Consider the following 21803-nt stretch of genomic DNA (forward strand, 5'->3'; position numbering starts at 1 on the left):
TTGAAGATATTTTACTTTAAATTAACAAACAGAAGAAAGACAGATGTAACAAAAAACAACCATTCCACCCTTATCCCACCCAGAGGGCATATGGTGACCATTGCAATGTTGACTTTTTCAAAATAAGAAGACAGTAGCTAAAATTGTTGAAAAGGCTGGGAGAAAATCTTTGTTCTTGTAAAGAAACCCAAAGTTCGATTTTTAGGAGAAGTGTCTATCTTAGTAACTGGCTTAGATCATTACAGGATCAATTGTGTGGAGGAAATCGGCTCTCAGCAACCTCTAAATCAGATCTAGCTGGGAGATGGATGACAAACGACGGTTCAATAGTCTGAGGTCAAGGTAGGCTGCAGCATCATGTTGACTGTGGGAACAAACAACTAAGCTTCCGGTTTCATAATTTAAATGGGTTGTGAATTTAACTCTGTTTAATGCTGCAAAACCTTGTCCTGCTCTGGTCCTTCTCAGACTAATACCCTTTTTTATTTCAGTTTTTTTAATCACTTTATTCTGTTTTCTGCCTCCTAACTTCAGTAGCCTGATTCCTTCCTCTGAGCCCATTGCAGATCAGACTCTGATCTGGTCTCAACCCCTCCCTGGCAGAGTGATGTATGAGTGGCTAGCTTTTACGTCACTTCAGGCCTGACGTCATAGCAACTCAGTGCTCCCAGGCTTGCTCTTTCTGCTGCTTTCTCTCTCACCCTCCGTCTTATTGCTTTTCCTCTTTTTCTTTCTGAATATTCTTGTCATTCATTCTTTTCTGGTGTACATCACTTTGACATTTTCTGACCCTTCTGTGTTGGAAATTTTGAACATACAGTATTTTAAAAAGGGTGTACATATTTTTCTTTTCTCTTTTGTTTGAACCAGGTAGATATCTTATCAAGTAAAATAAAAAAATTTTTTCAAGAAAATCTAAAAGCTGAAAGCCCCTCCTCTGGTGTCTCTCATCTATTTTCAGCTACACCTTTAATAATATCCCTCAATATAAAAAAAAACAAACATAACTTTTGTAATTTTCCAGTGTTCTCCAGCTGTATAACTTAGCCAAATACCCAGCAATTTACCTTTGTTTATAAAGAAATAGGCCTGTGGCTTGGACAGAAATAGATACAAGAAGAGCAATATGAAAGTGAATTTAGTCAACTTTGACTTCTAGAAAAGCTCCAGAAATTTTTATTGGATTTGACGGGACACGAAGCTGACCCACTTTCTGCTTTCACTCTCTGTCTTCCTGTACTCTTGTCTTGTTGCTATCGCTGCCCGCGGCCAGTCTGTCTACTTATAGAGTTGGTGCAGTGTGGGGAGAGGATGTGGACCGGGATAGAGACCTCACTCGGCTTAAAAGGAATGAGGAATGCTCCTGTCAGCAGCATCTCCTGTGAGGCCTGGCCCACGTTGATTGAGAGGGGGCACGTCAGAGGAACTTTAGGTCATGTTTGTTAAAATAGCGGAAAAATATGGACAGCTGAGATGTCGGTGATCTTTTCTTGGAAAGTGCTGGGTGTTTTTAAAATTCAGTAAGGGACAGAATGTTTTAGGCTGAAATGCATTCGAGTATCACTAATAGACACTAAACACATGCTGCTTACTATTTAAACAGGGCTTCAAATTGAAGATTTGGGAGACCAGATATGTGAAAAATTATACGTTGGCTTTGTGGGGTTAACTGTTTTTATTTCAAAATGAAGATAACTGCTCCTAAAATAGCATTGGTTAATTACTAGAATAAGTTGCAGCTTGATTCATTTAGGTGTACACTTGAGCAAAAATCTAAATCTAAAATTAAATGCCAGGTTTTAAATCTTTTTGCCATTGGTCTTCATTTGGATTGATTCATTGTTGCACTTATGCATTGTCTGATATGGACAGAGAATGTTTATGATTACCATAATTTCTTACAAGATAGTTAAAAGATTTTTGTTCAACAGTGTCAAAGATTAGTAATGCTAAATTAAAATAATGTGCAGAACAAAATGTTTCCTCGCATCCAGCCTGTCCATGGAAAATTGTAGTAAACCTCTTGCCTGAGGGATAACATAATATTTTGTAACACAGCATTTAGAAGGAAGTATATATTTCCTTTTAAAAATAAAGCAAAAGCTTTGTTTAATAATATTGACTTCATTGAGATTGATATGATTCCTATGTTTATCTTGATCATTATACCAACCCCCTTACTTATGAACATTGAATTATCTCCCATTTAAATGCATACAAAATGCATAGATATCGTTAATACATTTCCAAGATGTTTTTAAGTACTGTCTGGGTCACGGTGTGTCTGTGTGTGTGTGCTATGACAATGGAATTGTCGGACGGCTGGCTCTCTTCAAATAGAAGGCGAAATGAGCAGTTTAAAAAGCACATCCTTAAATCCTTTCCTCTCTCTTTCTGAGCCCCTGGAAGATTTGGTTGCCAGGCAACATTAGGACAGAGCTTTCAATTAACTCACTCTGAGTTGGCTGGTTTGCACTGTTGTTGGGTCCAAAGCATTATGCCTAACACCTAACTGCGCTGCTGTATTTATGCTCATTAATGTTCTGTGCAGAAATGAAGGATGAGTTCTGAACAGAGGACGATTTTTGAAAGTTCCCAGATTTACACAGATCTGCAAGGAAACCTGCTTGTTTTTGTGACTTTGTGAGTCATACAACCTTTTTGTGGTAAAGTGTTTTTGACTTTTCCTACTATTATCATTATCGTTATTATAAAAAACAAAAATAACAGTGCCCAATATCTTACCAGCACCAGATGTTAACCAGTGTAATTTCAGTTTCTAGAAACAGCTTGAGCCCTGCTCACAGGGCTTCAGCATTCCTAAAAGGCTCACTATTTCTACAAACTTTTAATACCCCATGTTTTTCACCGTTTTCTGCTTCAATTTAAACTGGGAGCTTTTAAAATGTAAGCTTAAATGTCTCATCTTTATCACCAAATATCTCCCAGCTCATTGACGGTTAAACAGGCCAAATCATTTTCATGCTTTTTAAGCTAAGCTGTCCACATGACTTGGTGGGAGATTCGATTGTTACTGACTTGGTTGCACCCTCCTGGTCTTGCGGTTCAAGTGTCTTCACTCCCCCTGGAGGCTTATTGGCTTAAATCCACTAAAGCTGGTGGATATTTTCTGGTAAAAGGATCCTCAGTGCTCAGATTTAATCCTTGGATTGCCTCTTTAAAAGAAAATAACATGGCATAATTCACCTGAAGAGTCTAGAAGCAGATATGAGGAAGGTGAGAAGCTCCTTTCCCTCGAATGTCTTGCTGAGGCTTTTAGGTGGGGGAACCTTGCTACATTCTCGTATTTGCTGTATGCTTGTTGATTTAAGAAAGTTGTTCAACTTATGGTTGTTAAATGTCTTCATGTCTACAGGTATATGCAGCTTGGTGGCTTTGCTAACTCCAAATAAAATAACTTCCATCACTGCATGCACATATTTGATAAACAGTAGTGTTGTTGACTCTAAGATGGTTACACCTCCATGAGACCTTCATGATAAATTGCCACCTCAGCTGATGTTCTTGGGGAAAATGAATGGATATAATCAGTAAGGTTACTCATTCATCCTCCTTGAACAGTGAAACCCCTTATTCTCTGTCAGCCTCCTCCTGTTTATCTTTTCCTCTGTTTACTTCTGAAATTCAATTCCTCCCTTCTGCTCTTTCCTTTCTCTGTAGCTGTCATAAGAGTTCTTCCAATTGCATTTATACTCTCACTTCAATTTTCTCTTTGGGATAATTTTTTGTACTCTCTGCATAATGTCCACCTTTTGTGTTTTGATTCAGTTTCTGTGTGTATAAAATTTATATGTTTTATATTTCTAATTTATATATATATATGTATATATATATATATATTTGGAAGTTTCTTTTGTTTTTGTCACAAGTTGACTGAATATGGTAGTCCACAATCATCTGACCAGGTCACCTTATTGTGCTGTGAATATATGTCTTCCAAAGAGTTTTGCTTTCGTCTCGACAGTCTGCAAAATATTTTCCCAAAAGACTTAGGAAATAAGATGTTGTAAAGTTATATAGTCGAAATGGACCTTCATATGTACAAGTTTGTGCATTGCCAGTCCTAATCGCACAGTTCAAAGGGGGTGAACCTTTCAGTAAACTAGAGTTAGTTCAGGGTTTTCTTACTTTTTTCTGACAGTTGTAACAACTTAACTCTATGTAAAGATGGCTGAGATGGTTCACCAGTTTCTTCTTGCATGTGAGAGGAGAAATAGATCAGCATAGTAACACCCTTATTTGTGTACACATTTCGTAAAGCTTCAATCAGAAGTAAATAAAAGTGGTATGCTTACTTTAAAGCCTTCCTGTTCAAACTCACATATCTGCAGAGCTATAGTTCTTGACTGAGATTCTCCAGGTTTGGTCGTCCTGGGGTCGAATGCTACTGTCAGCATGAGAGCGGAGCAGCCGTCATCCAGCTCCAGTTTCTCATCAATGAGGTGGGTTCCATTTAGATTTTTATGCCTCAGATGCCAGATGATTGCAACTTTGCTGTGCCACAGCCTGAAGTGTTCTTTGGTATGAAGTTGAGCTTCAAGTTGCTTGTCGATGTACAGTATTGTATAGGTGTGGATGGATGAATTTGACTTGTGAACACCTTTTGTGTTTTTGACTAGAAACGTTTTGAATAAATTCAATGTTTTGTGATCAGAGATTTGTGGTCTGTTTTTGAATCTGTTTCTTGTAAGTTCATTATCTGCCGGATTTAGCCAATTCCTATTTCTATATTTTGAACACAATCAAATTCTGTTCAAAATATTTCTTAATGCAAAATATTTTTTTATGCTAAAGGAGTAATTAAGAAAGTAATGTGTGTGTAATATAATTCAAAACAAAGACAGTAGGAGTAAGGAATATACATTTCATGTATATTTAACATTTTATATTGCTGATTAACAAACTGATTAGCAATCTGATGTTGTCTACACCCAACAGCAGTATCTTAGATGTTATTGTTCTTTCCTTAGTTCAACACCTGAATCAAATAATGATTAATCACCAGGCCTCATCATATGGGTTGCTCCACCATTTGTTTCAGCCATGTTTGATTACAAAATATCAAACTCATTTAGGACACGGGTCCTTGAAGACTGTAGTTGGAGATCCCTCCCTTAAAGAATGTGAAACATTAACCAACATTTACAAAAGGCAAAAAGGAACTTGGCCTTCATACATTCAACATTGCTGGTGAGGCTCCATAACATTTGGGTCCTAAATCGATTCCAAAAATCATCCAAAAGCACAAAGAAGGCAATTCTTTTTTTGTGCCTCAAACCCTCAAAAAAAAAGTCTCTTACAAAATAGTAAAGAAACAAAATAAGCAAAACAACAGCTGCATCCTTCTGTAAAAATGTTTTCAGTTTTTACAAATTTTGTGCTTCCTTTCATTTACCCCATTTAAACCTGACTTACACTGATTTAAAATGGATGAATTTGCTTTGTTACAACTTCCATACCAAAGAATAGTAAAGCACAGATTTTTGAGCTCCTAGGTTCCTGAAAGGCCGATCACTGGTCAGGTGTAAGATCAGCCAATTCCTGTTGCACTCAGATGTCTTGGAGGACGACTGAGAATTTAAAAAATGCTTATGAATACCCCTGATTTAAAAAAATAAAATTACGATCTCAGACGACATTAATATTAATGTGCTGATAGTCTGTTTTCATTTAAAGAAGCATTTTTGAAATTAAAAATCACAGCTTTTGAACCGAAGTTCTTATTCCTGTTTTACCTTTAACAGCTCAACCAATACCTTGCTTTGCAATGGCTCAAATTAAATTCAAAATTCTATCCTTATATTATTATAAACAATAAGACAGACACAAATATCGGCATGCTCTGAGTGGGAATCAGGAAGTCTTAAACATGCCCGTGGTCTGGATTACCTCCAGGCCATTCTGAGTCACTTAATAAAACCAACTTGATTATGTTTTGAAACGTATTTGGTGAAAGCAGCATTTCATGCTCAGTCGTGTGTGTTTTGTCTGTGTGCGCGCGTGTGATTTTGCGTCTGTGTGATTGTGACTCAGCAGCTCAAACAAATCCTTCAGGGAGATGGAGATGATTTTTAGTTCCTCCTACATGCACACATACACTTTTATACATCTTATGAATCATCATCGTTACCTGGGAGCAAACTGCCTGGGAATGTGATTAATATTCTTGGGGGGGAATGCAGTCTGAGGATGTGTTTATGAAAAATTCTGTTTTAACCTCATGTATTTCTGAATGTTGGATTTTATTTTTTGAAAAGTTAAAATAAAATTTAAAAAAAACTTTATCTCTGATGTAACAGGGAGCGCTGGTGAGTGCTTTGGCCGATGACAGCGTCCACTTGTGGAACCTGAGGCAGAAAAGACCAGCGGTCCTCCATTCCCTCAAGTTCAACAGAGAGAGGTAATCTGTTTGCGAAAACACTACAGCAGATGACGATCGGGATGTCCACGTCATTGTTTTTTTTTCTTCTCTCTTCTAAACGAGACCCTCACACTTGGTCTGGTGCAATATGAACTGTGACTTTCTGAGCAGGGGCATAATCACACTTTGCTGCTTGTGTCAACTGCTAGCTTTTGCACTTGTACAGTATGTAAACAGACAGCATTTCATTTGGCAGCACTGTTTCAGCGCCTGGAAAACCATTTGCAGGACAAAGATACTCCCGGAGTGGCTGCTTCTCAGCTTCTATTGTACTTTCTGTTTGTCCCTGCTGATATTTAAACACTTGCTTTCTATTATTTTGGGTTACTTTCTATTATTTTAGGATTTCCCATTGCGTTGGCACAGGTGTGATCCTTACCCAGCTGCAAGGGGGTAGACTTGTACATATGTGCCTCTTCATAGATGCTGTTTTGTTCATGGTTATCAGAGCATTGATTCTCCATCTTATGTCAGAATGATTCCATCCAACCAGAAGCTAATGAGGTACATCCAGTGACTTTACTAAAACTGCAAACATTCCAACTACCAACAGCTATTTTATATTTAGTATCAGGTGAAAAATAGCACATTTCACTTTTTTTTGCACATAGTCAGAAAACTTTCAATGATGGTAGATAAATACCTCTATAAATATTAAAAAGCTAAAAACTAATTTCCTGATTTCTTCCAAATATGTCTTAGAATTTTTTTTAAATTTATTTATAAATATTGTTCAAGTTCAAAGAAGCAAGTGGAGAATAACCTCACCTCAAGGAAGTTTGTGTCCACTGTCTCATCCAATCACAAACGTATCCACTATCCATCATAGCCAATCATATCATCTGACAGTGATTTGCCTCGATGAAAAGACATGAAGGGGTTAAACGTCATAAGCAATAACCTGAGAAAGCGCTGATGTGATGGACAGGTGGCCAGCAGCAGCTTTTAGGGCGGATTGTGTTCCTGTAGAGGCGCTTGACCGCCTCTGACATTTAGTAAGCATTTTGAACGAAATGACCTCAAGTCATGGCGCCGCAGAAGAGCGGAGTTTCTGCGTTGCTTAAGAGATGTCAAGATGGGAAAGATGGGCTGCAAAGTCACTTGACACATTTCAAATGTGGATGGAAGAGAAGTTCAACTTCTGTAGCACAAGAAAATAGCATGTTCTTTTTGAAGATTATTACAAATCAAAAGTCAGACAACTGGAATAACAAAAAGTGGTATCGAAAGATCAAATGCTTATGGTTCTTGCTTTTTGTATCAGCTTCATGCAGATTAGTTTAACAACGTTGTTGGTTGTACTTTGATTTTTTTTTTTCTAAAGTAAAGTATTGCGTCTAAAAGGATTAGCCATGTTGCAATACTTTGCATCATCTAATGAGTATCCGGAATGAAAACATCAGTCACCCAAATCAAACCCAGTTGCTGGTAGATGCATATCTAAGTAAATTAAGAAAAAAAGAATAGTTGAGATCTACGTGACAAGGTAAAACTGAGTTTTTGTGGTCTTCAGTTTATGATAATTTGATTACAATTGCAAGATAGACCTGCACAGGGAACGCATTTTATCAATTCGGGTCATGATTTGAGTCAAACTGAGTATTCTGGGCTTGTTGAGCTGTTGGTAGAGGAGCAACAGCAGTAGATGCATTCAAATGATAAACTTACAGACTATATCAACACTATAACCTACCTGTCATTTCCAAGCTGAAGTTACAGATATTAAGTAGATAGGCACCCAGAAATCACAGTTTGGCACATATGTCTTTTTTTCCCCCCATAAAACAACAAAATAGATACAAATATATTTCCGTCTTGCGACTCTAAAGGCTGCTATCTCTGTGGTAGCAAATATATACCTTTGTTGAATAAATATATAATAAAATAATTATCATTCTGCAACAGAAGACAAGCTGTTGTACATCTAGCAGCATTTTATGCTTTTCGGGTCAATTTTGGGTGCATCATTTCTGTGAGTGTGTTCTGAAAAGCATTTTCACAAGAAGCACTAAGACACAGAATGAAAGCAAACAGGTAGAAAGGCAGATGAGCCCACACGCAGTAGGGAGTGTGGTTGGTCCCATGGTAAATTGCAGCATTTGTAGTTTAAAGTGAGCAAATTCCCTTAATAAATGACATTATTTTTGCAATATGTTTTCACGCAGATGATCTTTGTCTGATTATTAAATTAGTTTGACCTAAAAAAAAAACCAGAAGAAACTTGTAAGGGGGCAAACTCTTTTCCTCCTCATTGTAAATTGTAAGTGAATAAAAACAGACTGAGTCATTTGAAAACGGATTTTATAATTAATATGAAACAATTTTGTTTTTCTTAGCTAATTATTATTATCTAACCAACAGGAAATATAATTCTACTAGCTGATAGCTATACCCTGAATCGCTGCACAGCAATCACCTTGGGGATTTTGCCATATCAAGGTGGGTCTGGACACAATCCCAGTGCCAGACTGCTTTGTTAGATAGTGTCAAAAGGGAGAAGGAACCAGAAGAAGCAGGCTCAGCTGAACAGAATGCTTAATGTAAGTCATACAGGGGGAGGAGTGTTCCAGTACTGCCCCTTTATCTACCATAACTCTTGTCTCTTAAAGCCTTCCTGTGTGCCTTTTGAAATGGAGCAGTTCACCATGCTCATTCTTTCAATGTGCAGTAATATTGTTCTGTGGAAGGTTAGAGACAAGTGGAAATGGAGCCCGGTGCCTAAAGCATACCACCATATGAATAAATTTGAAAGCCTACTTTGGTTCTCTAGTGTCTGTAGTTAATGTAAATGAGGCACATGTGGCCAAGTGACTTGCCATGGAAATGTAACATAAATCATTTCAAATGGTTAAATAAAAAATAAAAACTATGGAAGTATAACTGGAATTAATATTTGATTATTGATTTACTCACAGGTGAACCATCCATTCACCTGTGACAAGAAAAATGAATATCATAATGGTCTGTGCTGATTTCACATAGTTAGCTCTTTGGCATTCTTCCCTTGGTCTTGACCTTGCTTTTTACATTTTAATATAATTCAGTCACACTTAAAAAAGGCTCATTCTTCAAGGTTCCAGAATAGACAAAATAAGGGAAAGATTGCTTTTCTTTGCGTCCTTAATCACAGAAAATGACAATCCATATTTAATTTTAAACACCACAGAAAACTTTTTTTTAGCCAGTTATAACTTTTTTTCCCCTTGAGCCATATTTATTGCTCAAAATATTGCACTTTTTTATTTCCTCCAAATGTCATCTGCAGTTAGGCCCAATTGTTGAAGTGAAGCCTAGCAACAATGTCACCAGATTTTAAGGGTGACATGTAATATTGAATGAGACAGATCTGTAAAACTAATAAAATACTTGCTCTCTGACACTCTGTCCCATCTTTTTAACTTTACTTTTCTTCTCTCTCCCAAATGCTTAAAATGTGACCGGCCCTTGTCAATTTGTAGACAAGGTGACAATTTGAAACATAATAGTTTTACAGATGTTTACTGTACAACTACATACATGATACATCCTGAGTACAGAGAACATAGACTCTCAATCAGTTCCTCAGTTGTTCATCAGTTGTACTTGTCATTTGCTCAAAAATATTTCTTGTTGGAGGGGGGAAAAGGGCCCAGTGATTGAACTTGTCCCACCCATTCACTTCACTTCAAAAACATGTCCTTAGTTATCTCTGCTTAACAATATTGCACTATATATTTTGGTAGAATTTTAGTCAACTTATTATATTTAGCAATGAGACAATTTTATCAAACATGAAAGAATGAGTGAAAACTGTAATTATAAATAATGTGGTTAAGAATGTCATGAAAAATGCTTCTATTAATTTTACGGTTTCCAAATCATCCCCTGTGCACAAAAGAACAGCGAGAGTACACATAGGCACGAGGTGATATCTTTTTTTGGTATTATTTACATGTACTATATATTGAATATACCAGAACATTGTTTCCTCTTAAAAGACTTTAAAAATGTATGTTTTCACCTAGAACAACGGCATAAACACTACACCAAAAGTCTGGTTTGCAAGATATTACTGCAGGTGTGTTCAGAAAAGTACTTTTATAATTTTCTTGACCTAGTTGTCTGAAAATATTTGCAGACATTCAGACTTTCTATAACCTTGAATCTTTTTTCAGTTTTTTCTCATCCAACAGTCATTTTTAGTTTCCCCCCCACTCCCCTTCCTCCCTTCTGACCAGAATTTGAGCTGATGGTTGAAAGCGTTGCTGCAGAAAGCGTCAGCATCCACTCACATCTGATCACAGGCTCCAGAAGCGAGAAGAGAAGCGATGAGAGGAGGAGGAGTTGAGACAGACTGGGCCTCAGCCAGTGAGCAGTGATTCAGTATGTGGGAAGGAGTGTGGGGATGTAGGGAGTGCAAAAGAAATCCTGCCGAGTCATTCTGGCGTAGGATGCTCTCGTCACCTCTTCGCCTCGTAGGAATACGTTGCAGAAGTGGATGCTTTATTGTCAAAGCAGGGTGATATGATGCGATGTAATTGTGGAGGAGGAGAAACGCTAACTTACATCATGACTAAAAATGGATTTTTCCACTTTTGCTTATTTGCTGGAGATATTGGTGAATTTTGTTTCCATTGACAAGAACACTTTTAAGCTCAATTTAACTTGGAGCACTTGAACACCATGCAAGCTAGTTGAAAAGTGCTTTCAAATAGTTAATGTGTAGATAATTGCATGACACTTTTGTGTGTTTTTGCTTTTGATTTGCTTCTTTTTCATGAAATCACTTTCACAAAGGACACATCTATACAACCGCATCTGTATGCCTCTTGCAGTTTCTTGCACAGGCCTTTAGCTGCTACATTGAGTGCACTTCTTGATCGACTCGTACAATGACACTTTCATTTCCTGAAAATGAAAAGCATGTCTTGTTGAATATGGCAACTTATTTATGAGAAACTGCAGCCATGTTGATATTAAAACTTGCAGCAAGCATCTCCAGACAAAGAAATTTGAAATGCACTGTAAACAAACAAAGTCCTGCCTATGAACTGCTTGCATAATAATAATGGTTTAAAAATGACTGTTAAATCTTGTATTATAATGCATCCTGTATTAAAATATTTTTATGATAGAATAACTTCTAAGTTAGAAAAAATGTTAATATGAATGTTAAGACATATATTAGAATAGGAAAATATGCACACATATGGATATGTTTTAAGCAGTCCCAATAAATGTAGCATGAGATGGTTGGATTTGTTCAAAAGATTACACTAAAGGTTGAAATCAGTGAAAAGGATTACAAAGTGGCAAACAACGGCTATAAAGATATTGACACGTCAAGTTGGATACAAACTTGACATGTGTATAACTGCCTCATTCTTGTCTGCTCTGCAATTAACGCATTAAGATTGTTTTTACAAGCGGTGGTTAACAAAGTTGACTGCTTTCCCTTTTTTATATTTATTTACAACCCAAACACAAAACACGCCAAGAATTCACAATGTTATTTTTATTAGTGATCCTATGAGGTGTTATTAGCTGTAGAGTTTATTCAAATTTCTCAGGATTGCAAATGAGCTTCAGACTCTTGTGAAAGTTCTCCCGTGATTAATCTGTTATGTTGATGCTGTGGAAAAAATGAGGAAGGTTGTCAAACATCTTCAGGCATAAAGCCTCATTACTCTGGCTTTTCTACTAAATATATGCAGACCTTGAGGTACTGTAACAGTAGTCAGAGAAACCTGTCAGGCAGGTGATCCATTAAACAGACAAACTAAAACATTCTGAAGTTTGAATACATTTGGTTAAAATGTACCTTACTCAGTAATAGGCACCTTTAGTGGTGGCAGTGGATGTTCATGTTTATTCAGTGAGTACAGCATGTGAGCTTGGCTGCCACTGACAACTTTGGAAAAGTTGATCAATTCCACCACATGAGTGCTGCAACTTTACATGCCATGTGTACCAACAACAGTGATTAAAACATAACAGCATTTACCCATTAACATGTAAATACTTGTTTAGCTACTTTTATGCATATAGATTGGCTCATCCATATATAGCGTTGTCATGCATCAATGCCCTCATGTCCTCTGTCAATTTCTTAAGTTGGCTTTGATACTATGAAATGTCACCACCAGAAGCCAGTTCTGAGTTGACTTGAGAATTTAGAGGGCAGTTTCAGACAATACCATGGTGACCATGGACAACATCTTGATGATGTACACTCAAAAAGACATAAAAAGATGCACCTTAGTAGATGGAGGGGTGTGAGGATGACTATTGTGATTTAAAAAATAGTCTTCCTTTTTGTTTACTATGTACAGAGACATGATTTTGCTGAATCCGGTGAATTTTGCCTTTGCTCTCAGTGAAATTCTGAATATTAGTGCACCAAAGCATACCAATGCAATGCACCAAAGAAACATTGCTGGTATTGATATTCCACAAAATTTCCTTAATTTCCTCAAATTTATACCAGCATAAGAGGTGTCTTTTGAAAAAGTAGAAAACACCAAAATACATGGTGAGACAGAAAACGGACAACAGTTGTGCTTGTCTACAATGAGATCCGTGACACAACATTAAAAGCTTGTGTGTGTGCGTGTATATATATATATATATATATATATATTTGAATAATCCCACAATCAAGTGGGGTATTAAGGGTATTTTTAATATTATTTTCTTTACAGTCTGACCTTGTTGTTGCATCAGTAATTGGCACAGATCATCTTTGTGGCAAAAAAGTGTCGCTGACATTTCAATTATGCAAAGATGTTAATGAATTTCCAAATCTAAATACAATGGACAGAAAAACATGAACAATTTCGGAGAGATAACTGTGTTAAGTAATTAACATTGTGTTTGACTGATTTTTATATTTTGATTAGTTCTATAATTCCCTGGCTGCATCATCCTCTGCTGTCATAATCCAGTCCAGTATGTTTGAATAAGTTATGGGTCTACATTTTTAAAAAGTCCAATTTATAAATTTACTGTCTCACAAAATTAGCGAAGCTTAGTTTAATGAATTAAGCAATTCATATCAATTTTGTGTCTTGAATATTTCTTTCCTTATTCAGCAGTTATGCCTCTAGACTCGACTGCAGTTCAGTAAAATTATCTCTGCAATAAAGAAAGCAGTGCTAGACACAGGTCTGTTTAAATGGAAGTATTTTTATGAAATGCTTGAACAGCTTCTGTAATCTAAGAATCCGCCTAGTTAGGAACACAGAAAACCATACATCACAAAGGGCAATTTTCTGAATTATCCTGTCTCTTTAATTCATTTGCAGTGAACCATGCGCTCATATGTCTAGCCCTCAGTGCAGTGAGTCTCAGAGCTGAGCTGTGTGGCAGGCGTCTGTCATTTCTGAGGCAATGTGTTTGGCCCTGGGCCAGCAAGCTGGCAGCTGCCTTTGTGTGTCGTGACCACTTGAAGCTGGAGATTTTACCAGGAGACACATGTATGCACAAACAATCGGGTGCATATTTGCACACGCAGACGCACATTGCGAAGTGGACACACGCATGCACGCACACCGACAAATTGCAAGCAAATTTGTATAATTATGCTCCTGACACTGCCTCTCAGTTTGCCCTCTCAAACTGGCTCTCAGAATACTTAATCAGCTAGCTTTCGTGCGTAAACGTGTGCATGCACAGACACACGGCGAAATTATGCAACAGATATTTTCATGCAGTATGTATGCAGAAAACATGAATGCATATTTCCCGCTGGGAAGTGTGTTGTACACAAACACAAACAGGCAAGCTTTTATGGGCCTGTAAATGAGAAACAAATAGTCACTGAGAGCACACAGATTGCATTTTATAGAATAATATTTCTGAAAAGCAGAACACACAGAAGTAATTGTGTATAAAACTGCTGCAGCTGTTAAAGGGGCACTCACTTACAGACAATATTTTACCCACTAGATGCAGGGGTGCTACAAACTGACAGCCCTTAGGATCTTAGGCTGAAGTGACTTGGCGTGTAAAACATTTTGAATAGTCTTTTTGCAAGAAAAAAAAATGCTATTAAATTGCAAATGCAATGCTTTACGTGTGTCCACTTGTGTAGATAGTTAAGAATTGCAATCTCTTTTTTCTGACTTTTAAAAATGTACTTTGGAAATATTATTGCATTTCTAGTAGCTTATACCAAAACATTTTGCTGGTAATGAGCAGGGCATCAGGCTTGTGCATTGGCTGATGTGATACAAATAATGAAAGAATTCAGTTATTGGCTGCTACTTCAGTTAACTTGTAAATAATAAATTATGCATTGTTGTAGCAGCGATTGTAGTTTATCATCATCTCTATCTTATGTTTTAATCCCATGTTAACTGTTGTCATAAATTCTCCACACACCAAAACATTATTAAGTGTTGACCAGTAATGCCTGTTGATGCATATTTAACTCATACCTAACTGTGGCTGGATTTAGGCCCAATTATGCCTAATACACGATGTACTTCAATTTATATATAATGGGTCATATTTAAATTAACAATATCATCTTGAATCTGTTTAACTATAAAACACAGAGAATTGACTTTTTAAATCAGTTTAGCTGGTAACGAGTAAATCAAAATGGGAAACCTGGCTGAAAAGTTTATCACCATGTACTGGACTGGATCGCCAAAAAGAATATTTGTAGGCAATCGAATAAAGTCTCTCATAACCCAGTATTTCTAAGCATTTTATTTTGTTGCCAAATTTTTTGTACTAATTTATTTAGTCAATTTAATTAGGAGACTTTCAGTTAGTTTTTGCAAAGCACTAGTTAATGCACATTCATTATATCAAACGTGAGTCATAACTATTGAATATTGCAGAATTATGCAGAATAATTAAGAACAGTAATTGAGACATAACATTTTATTAATCTTGACTCTGATACTGATCTGATGTGGAATTTTCATGTGTTTAATGTTTTAATTGCTCTGTAGCAGCTAATTTTGTTATTACAAAGGAAATATTTACATGCTTGATCACAGGATGATGTAATCTGAAAATAAAGAAGCCAGACTTTTTTTTCTCTTGCTATGTATATAATATTCATACTCAAGGAGTAACTTAAGGGTTCTGTTTTGAGCCTCTGAAGTCTAAAGCTTTGTCTCAAACCGCTGTGCAGAATCAGATCACTGGAGGATCTAACTGACCTTGAAATATTAGCATGCTGGATTACCAAGGTTGCACATTATTATTCCACGGGAGGATGGATGAAAGAACACAATGATGAAAAAGGGATGAGAAGATGAATGGACAGCCACGTTAAAGGAGGGAAGGGTTTATAACCTCTCATTAAATCTAAGTCTGATGGATGGATGAAAGGAGGAGATACCAAGAGATAATGAAAACAGGAGAATTACGCTTGACTCTTGCCCTCACATGTCCTATGGATGTACAGAAAAATGGGCTAAATGGCTGAGTAAAGCCCTCTTTGGTGTGTCAGTCTTATCTTGAGTTCTCTGACCTGTTGGAGTGGTAAGTAATTCCCTCAAAGTTTGGCATAATTTGTCACCACTTATGAGACACTCAGTGATTTCCAAGAGTTTTCATCGTTATCCAAACATTTTCCCTTAATGTTTGGACAATGTCTCTAATGGTTGTTGTTTCTTTTTCCTTCCACAGAATAACTTTCTGCCACCTGCCATTCCAGAGTAAATGGCTGTACATCGGCACAGAACGAGGGAACGTCCACATCGTCAACGTGGAGTCCTTCATGCTCTCAGGCTACGTCATCATGTGGAACAAAGCCATTGAACTGTGAGTGGCCCTGACCTCTTTTTTTTCTTACCCTCTGATGGTTTCTCTCCAACAAAATTTCTCTCAAGTCTCTTTCTTTCTCCTTATCTTCCAGTTCCCACACATCTGAACACAGGGCTGCACAGGCCTTGTTTTCAAATTTCAGCTTCATATTTAAAAGCTGTCTCATAGTTGGTGGACTTTATAAGTCTGAACTTTCCTGTTACAATAACAGGCTTTTGTGATTGGTAAATAGGATTATTGTAAATATTTTTTTTACAATTACGTAATAAAAAAAATATTTTTTACACTTATAATAATACACACAATTTAAGTTAAAAAAAAAAGCACAAAGAGGAAAAAAAAACATTTAAAGAATGCAATATCTTTGCTAAACAAGTGTTGGCGCTATTACTGTTTCAGCAATTTTAGCATTAAACATATGAACTTAGCTCTACTCTGCCCTTAATGTCCAAAAATGATTTCTAGGATATATTTTGTCTTCATCCTTCTTTAGGTGACCCCATGAATTTTAATTTTCACATTTTAACAGACTTGATTTTGAGTTTTAACTGAGCTTTTCCAAGACATAATTTTTCTTCCAAAGAAGGCATGTTTGCTGTTGATTTGAACAAAAAACATGCTCAGGGGAAACTACAAAATAAAATCTCATCATCTTATCTTCAGTTTTCTCGAAAACACCTAGAGGTTTTTGGTCTAAACTACCCAATTTGTGAGGCTGTTCATAACTTCACCTGAATAAAATAAACAGTTTTGAAGAAAAGGAACCCCACAGCATGATGCTGCTGTCACCCTGTTTCACTGTGGGTATTGTGTTCTGTAGACGAAACCCACTTTTGTTTGTGTGCCAAATTTAAGTTTTATAAATGTTGGTAATTTTCTACCCATCACTTCAATTTTTAGACTAATTTACTTCTGTTTCTTTTTGTTCCTTGTATTTGTGGATTACTTGAGTTGTTGGTGTTGTTCGAGGTTCACCGTAAGCAGAATAGCTTTCTAAGCTCAGCTATAGTTTTGTAATGACATAAGAAGTTATTCATAAGTGTCATTTCAAAGCACGGTTTCAGGTAGTGAGGATGCCATCTCTGCTGTTTCAATGGATCCGTCAGGATGACAGGCTCCATTTTGGCTCCCCGCTGTAGAGACTTAAATTATTCACTGGAGCATTTTGCTTCACACTTTCCCCTCATCCCTCTTCTTGCATGTGAGCCCATATGCATGTTTGTGTGTAGATAGCAGGAAAAGATTAGGAGGGGGGAGTGGGTGGAACAGGTGTCTGCCGAGATCAGTGTATGGTACACACAGACGTCTCGTCGACAGGGCTGCGGGGAAGAAAAGGCGAGAGTTGAGTGGTGGGAGAGAGAAGGGGAAGCGGGATTATGACAGAGGGGAGAGAAGCTGAATGGATGAGATGGGGCTTTCGCCTGGGGAAAAGGACGCGCACGGAGGCAGAGTGATGGAGGAGATGGGTGGAGTTGTGATGGAGGGTTAAAAGCAGGTAGCACAGGGCAGAGCAGATAAAGGAAGTTGTGCAGATAAGAGATAGCGACCAGGGAGAAGGTTTCCAATTAAAGAAAAAAAAGGGCCGAATGTAAAGAGTGATAATGATGAGATGGAGAGACGATATGAATGATAGATCAGTAGATACCATATGGCCTTCAGATTAAAGGACAAGCCTTAACTTTGACTTTTCTTGACGGAGCTCTCTTCCTCTGTCCCTCACCTTCACAGTTCACACTCTAAGTTTGTTTGGAAAGAAAAAATTCAAATAAATTTTTAAAACGTATATCAAAAAACTTTTCGTTTCAGTAAAAGAAAACATAACATTCTAAATGCAAAGCATTAATCAGTTATAATTAAATGTCTTGAAATGATATTTATTTGTTAAAAAAAATCCTGTTAACATGACAATATGCACAAATTAACTATTAGCTGCATGTTACCAATGCACTTCCTACACATGATCACTTAGTCACTTGGCAATTTTAGAGGAAAATCACCTCCTTTAAGATGGTAGAGGTGTCTGGACTGATTTCTCTGATATGCTACAGAAGCACATGGTTTGCATATTTTTGTGCACATGTGTGATTTGCTTTGAAGCAGATCAGAGAGTTCTTTGTCCTCATATCTCTGTGCCAGCTGTAGAGGTCATAGGGTCAGTGTCCAGAAAACAAAAGCTTCTTTACCTCTTCTGTTTGGCCACTTGTGTTTTAATATGACAAGGAAGGCGATTACAATTGCAACTGGTACAATTATATAGGTAATATTGATTTTTAACAGGTGTTCCTGTTTCCATTTTACTGGAATTAGCTCTTTACAGATTTGCACGTTTCACATTTTCCCAGCTGATTGCTTTTTGTAAGGCTTTGACCTGCTGATGCTGATTTTGGCCGATTTCTCTTTGAGGAGTAACATAATAGAATATTAGAACAACAGCAAAATATTATTTTCAAGTCATTATGTGTTTATATTAGGAGCTAAGGCAATGTCATACCATTAGTGAAAGAGCATTCACTGTTAAAGAGGTTTAAAAAAAAAAATACCCAAGACAAAATGATCACGGCCTTGACATTTTTCTATCTTTGTCATCTTAAATTAGCTGGTAACACAGTAAACACTGCTGTTATTGCTAAAAGAGAACTCTCCATGCATTCAATTTCATGCCTTGACTTTCCAGAAAGCCATCAGCATTTTAAAAAATCAAGGATACTCCATAACAGGCACAGGTTGAAAGGTCAAAAGGGCAAAAGACAGCAACTTTGTTTACACTGTTTAGCCTTCCTGTTATCTTCTGAAGAGTCGCTTCTTCACAGCCTAAATGATCCCAAAGAACGTCTTAATATACTGCAGAAAATGTTCCCGTAAAGTGTCTTGTCATCTTTTCTCTAACTCAGTTTTAACCATCTCACTGTTTCAGAGCGATGACTCAATGTCAGATATTTTTTCAGTAACATGTTGTCAACATGACCTGGTAACATTTAGTTATGGTGCGTTTGTTAATGGGGCAAAAGATTGGAATTTAGATTTAGTTTAGAAAACTGAAAGTAGTAGCTCTTTTGAATATATTTTGGATTCTGGGAAACCAAATGTTTTGCTTTGTTAAAACAGTCTTGAGACAGTTTTTTAAAATAATATTCTCAATTCAAAACACATCCCCTGCATTGTTATCATTAGCATGGACATAGTGTTGCAAGAAGTACTTAAATGTTAAATTCCACACTCTGCTCAGTGCACCACTATTCTCCTGTGACTGCTAATAGGCCACGATGTAGCGGTTTCTGGGGTCATTGTCCCTTGGGCCCTTCTATTTGGAGACGAGCCGCACCTGCTATGCCATTTAGCCCAAGGCCTGACCAGGCCCAACCCAAACCAATGCTATGTGCTCATGACTCACACCTCTGTTCCAAAGCCACTTTGCTGGAAACTGTACCGGAATGTAAAGTAAACACAGTGCACTATTTTGTGCAAATACGCAAAATGTCTTAACATATGTGCCTGGCTGTTTGTGCGTCTGTGAGTGAGTTCAATTTGATTCAGCCACATAGTTACTGGCAACAAAAGTTCAAGATGTGGTAGAGTAGAGTGATGAATCTTCACAGCTTCCTGTGACTGAGTTTATGTGAGCATTTTGACTTGCGGCGTCTCCTGTTCTGGTACCCTTTTAATTTCACCTGTTCTCTTACTCAGAGGCCAGCAGCTATTGTAAATGTGTTTTGTCTTTTAATGCTACTATTTCTTGCAAAATGTAGTTTTGTGTATTTGTACAAAGATGTCACCTTATGTGTGAAAAGAGGGAAAAAATGTCTCTAAGCCATTCAGTGATCACTTGTCATGCAGAATCTGGTCTAAGTGACCTGGATTTCTAACTACAACCATTATTGAAGTGACTACTTAAAGAAAATAATTTTGTTGTCTTATCTTGTCTTAATTTTTGTAAATTATACATTTTGAGTAAAAGACTAATTCATTTCAAGTAGGCCACACAATTTTGTCCATTTGTTTTGTCCTAAATAATCTAAATATTAAAATAATAGTTTATTTAGAATCCTGATACTGATCTTACAGCTGCCAATATTAATAATATACTAATACATTTAATTTATAGAAGCCTGAAACAATCTAAAGGGGAACCTAGATCACTAGTAAAGTTTGAAAGCAATATTAGCATTAGCTTTGTTGATAACTTACTCCTGGTCAGAGAAACGGTTAAACACAAACACTAGCAAAAGTGTACTTTGCCCTGGAACACAAAAACAACAAAGTTGATGGTAGCAATAGCTACTTCTAGGGAAGGGGCACATCTGAACACAAACATTGAGCTAGTAACAGATACTTTGTCAGTAGCCCTATTTACTCAGTACAGAAAATGAAAAGATTAAACACTGAAACGCAGATAATAAAGTTTATTCTATGTAAAGAAAAAAGATGACTCTACGTAAAACAAAACATGAATAGCAAATATGATTTAAAATGACTGTAAACACTACTGACTGAGGTGAAATGAGGCCACATATGGCATGGGCAGACTGCAAATATGCTGCTTAAGCCACGCTGTTTCTCTGAAAACTGCAAGCTGCCTCTGAGATCATTACCTGCGATGACACCAGATGTTTGAATCTTGCTCTCTGTGTGCATAACTTTGTGTCAGGTTTTATCAGTATGCATAAGTGCTGGTAAAGGATGCTTTAGATGTGTTTAAACACATTAAATATATATATAAATCATATGCTACATTTTTAAATACTGGGAATTTATCCAGCACAAAAAAGAAACTCCTTGCATTTCCCCTGAAGAGATGTTGTCGAGTTTAGTGAGGTGTTTCTTTTTCTGTTGCTTAAATATCCCCACTGTGCCATCAACACACCCACCAACAATTGCTTAGCAGCACTTGTGTGCTTGCTTGCAAAACACAAGTAAAGAAATAGTCCGTTCTCTTTAAATGCACTGAAAGCATGGTTGGGCAGTGGTGATACTCAGAAATGGCGTTTGGTGTAGCACAGGTACATAAAAGATGAGTGTCTGAACCAAAGCTATCAAGGTTATACTTTCCACTGGGTATTCAGTTTAACTCAAGCAGTCGCCAGGTTTTGCGAGTGTGTGCTTGTTTGAAATGAAAACCTTGAATAAGTAGCTGAAAAGACTTGAATGTAATAAACGTGAAAGGTGCCATGAGAATAACGGCATGGAGACAAGCAAGCACACATGCATGTACACACCCCGACAGGTGTGTATGTGTGCAGTAAAGCATGTCCTGACAGCTTTTGGTTTGTGTGGGTGTGTCGGTTTGCTCGTGGCAGACTACAGATGGTTTTTGGGAGCCTATGTGCACTCTGCCCATCCTGCCTCTGTTGCCATGGTGATTCCTTTATCTCCAAACCTGAATGTGTATTTGCAGACTTTGTGAAAATGTTCATGTCGGATTTATGTGCTGTAAACAATTTAATCAGAATTTTTAAAGATAAATAGCAAAGATAGAATTAAGTCATTGGACAAGTAAGTATAGCTCCCTACGACAATGGTGGATTTTGACTTCCATAAGGAGATTGTTTATGCTATTGGGGATATTGTTTACAAGTGTGAAAGTGTTCAAATATGTCTT

At 37.1% G+C, this 21803-nt stretch overlaps 1 protein-coding gene across 4 annotated transcripts in view; it reads left to right on the forward strand.

Moving 5' to 3' along the window:
- Window positions 1–21803, forward strand: part of stxbp5a (syntaxin binding protein 5a (tomosyn)) — a 105853-nt gene that overhangs the window by 33152 nt on the left and 50898 nt on the right. For all 4 annotated transcript variants that reach the window (XM_028040391.1, XM_028040393.1, XM_028040392.1 and 1 more), the window contains exons 3-5: window positions 4382–4463; window positions 6321–6421; window positions 16070–16204. In XM_028040391.1, coding sequence (XP_027896192.1) covers window positions 4382–4463; window positions 6321–6421; window positions 16070–16204 — 318 coding nt within the window. The remainder of the gene's footprint in view (window positions 1–4381; window positions 4464–6320; window positions 6422–16069; window positions 16205–21803) is intronic.

The sequence above is a fragment of the Xiphophorus couchianus genome, chromosome 15 (assembly GCF_001444195.1).
Source record: "Xiphophorus couchianus chromosome 15, X_couchianus-1.0, whole genome shotgun sequence".
Lineage (NCBI taxonomy): Eukaryota > Metazoa > Chordata > Actinopteri > Cyprinodontiformes > Poeciliidae > Xiphophorus > Xiphophorus couchianus.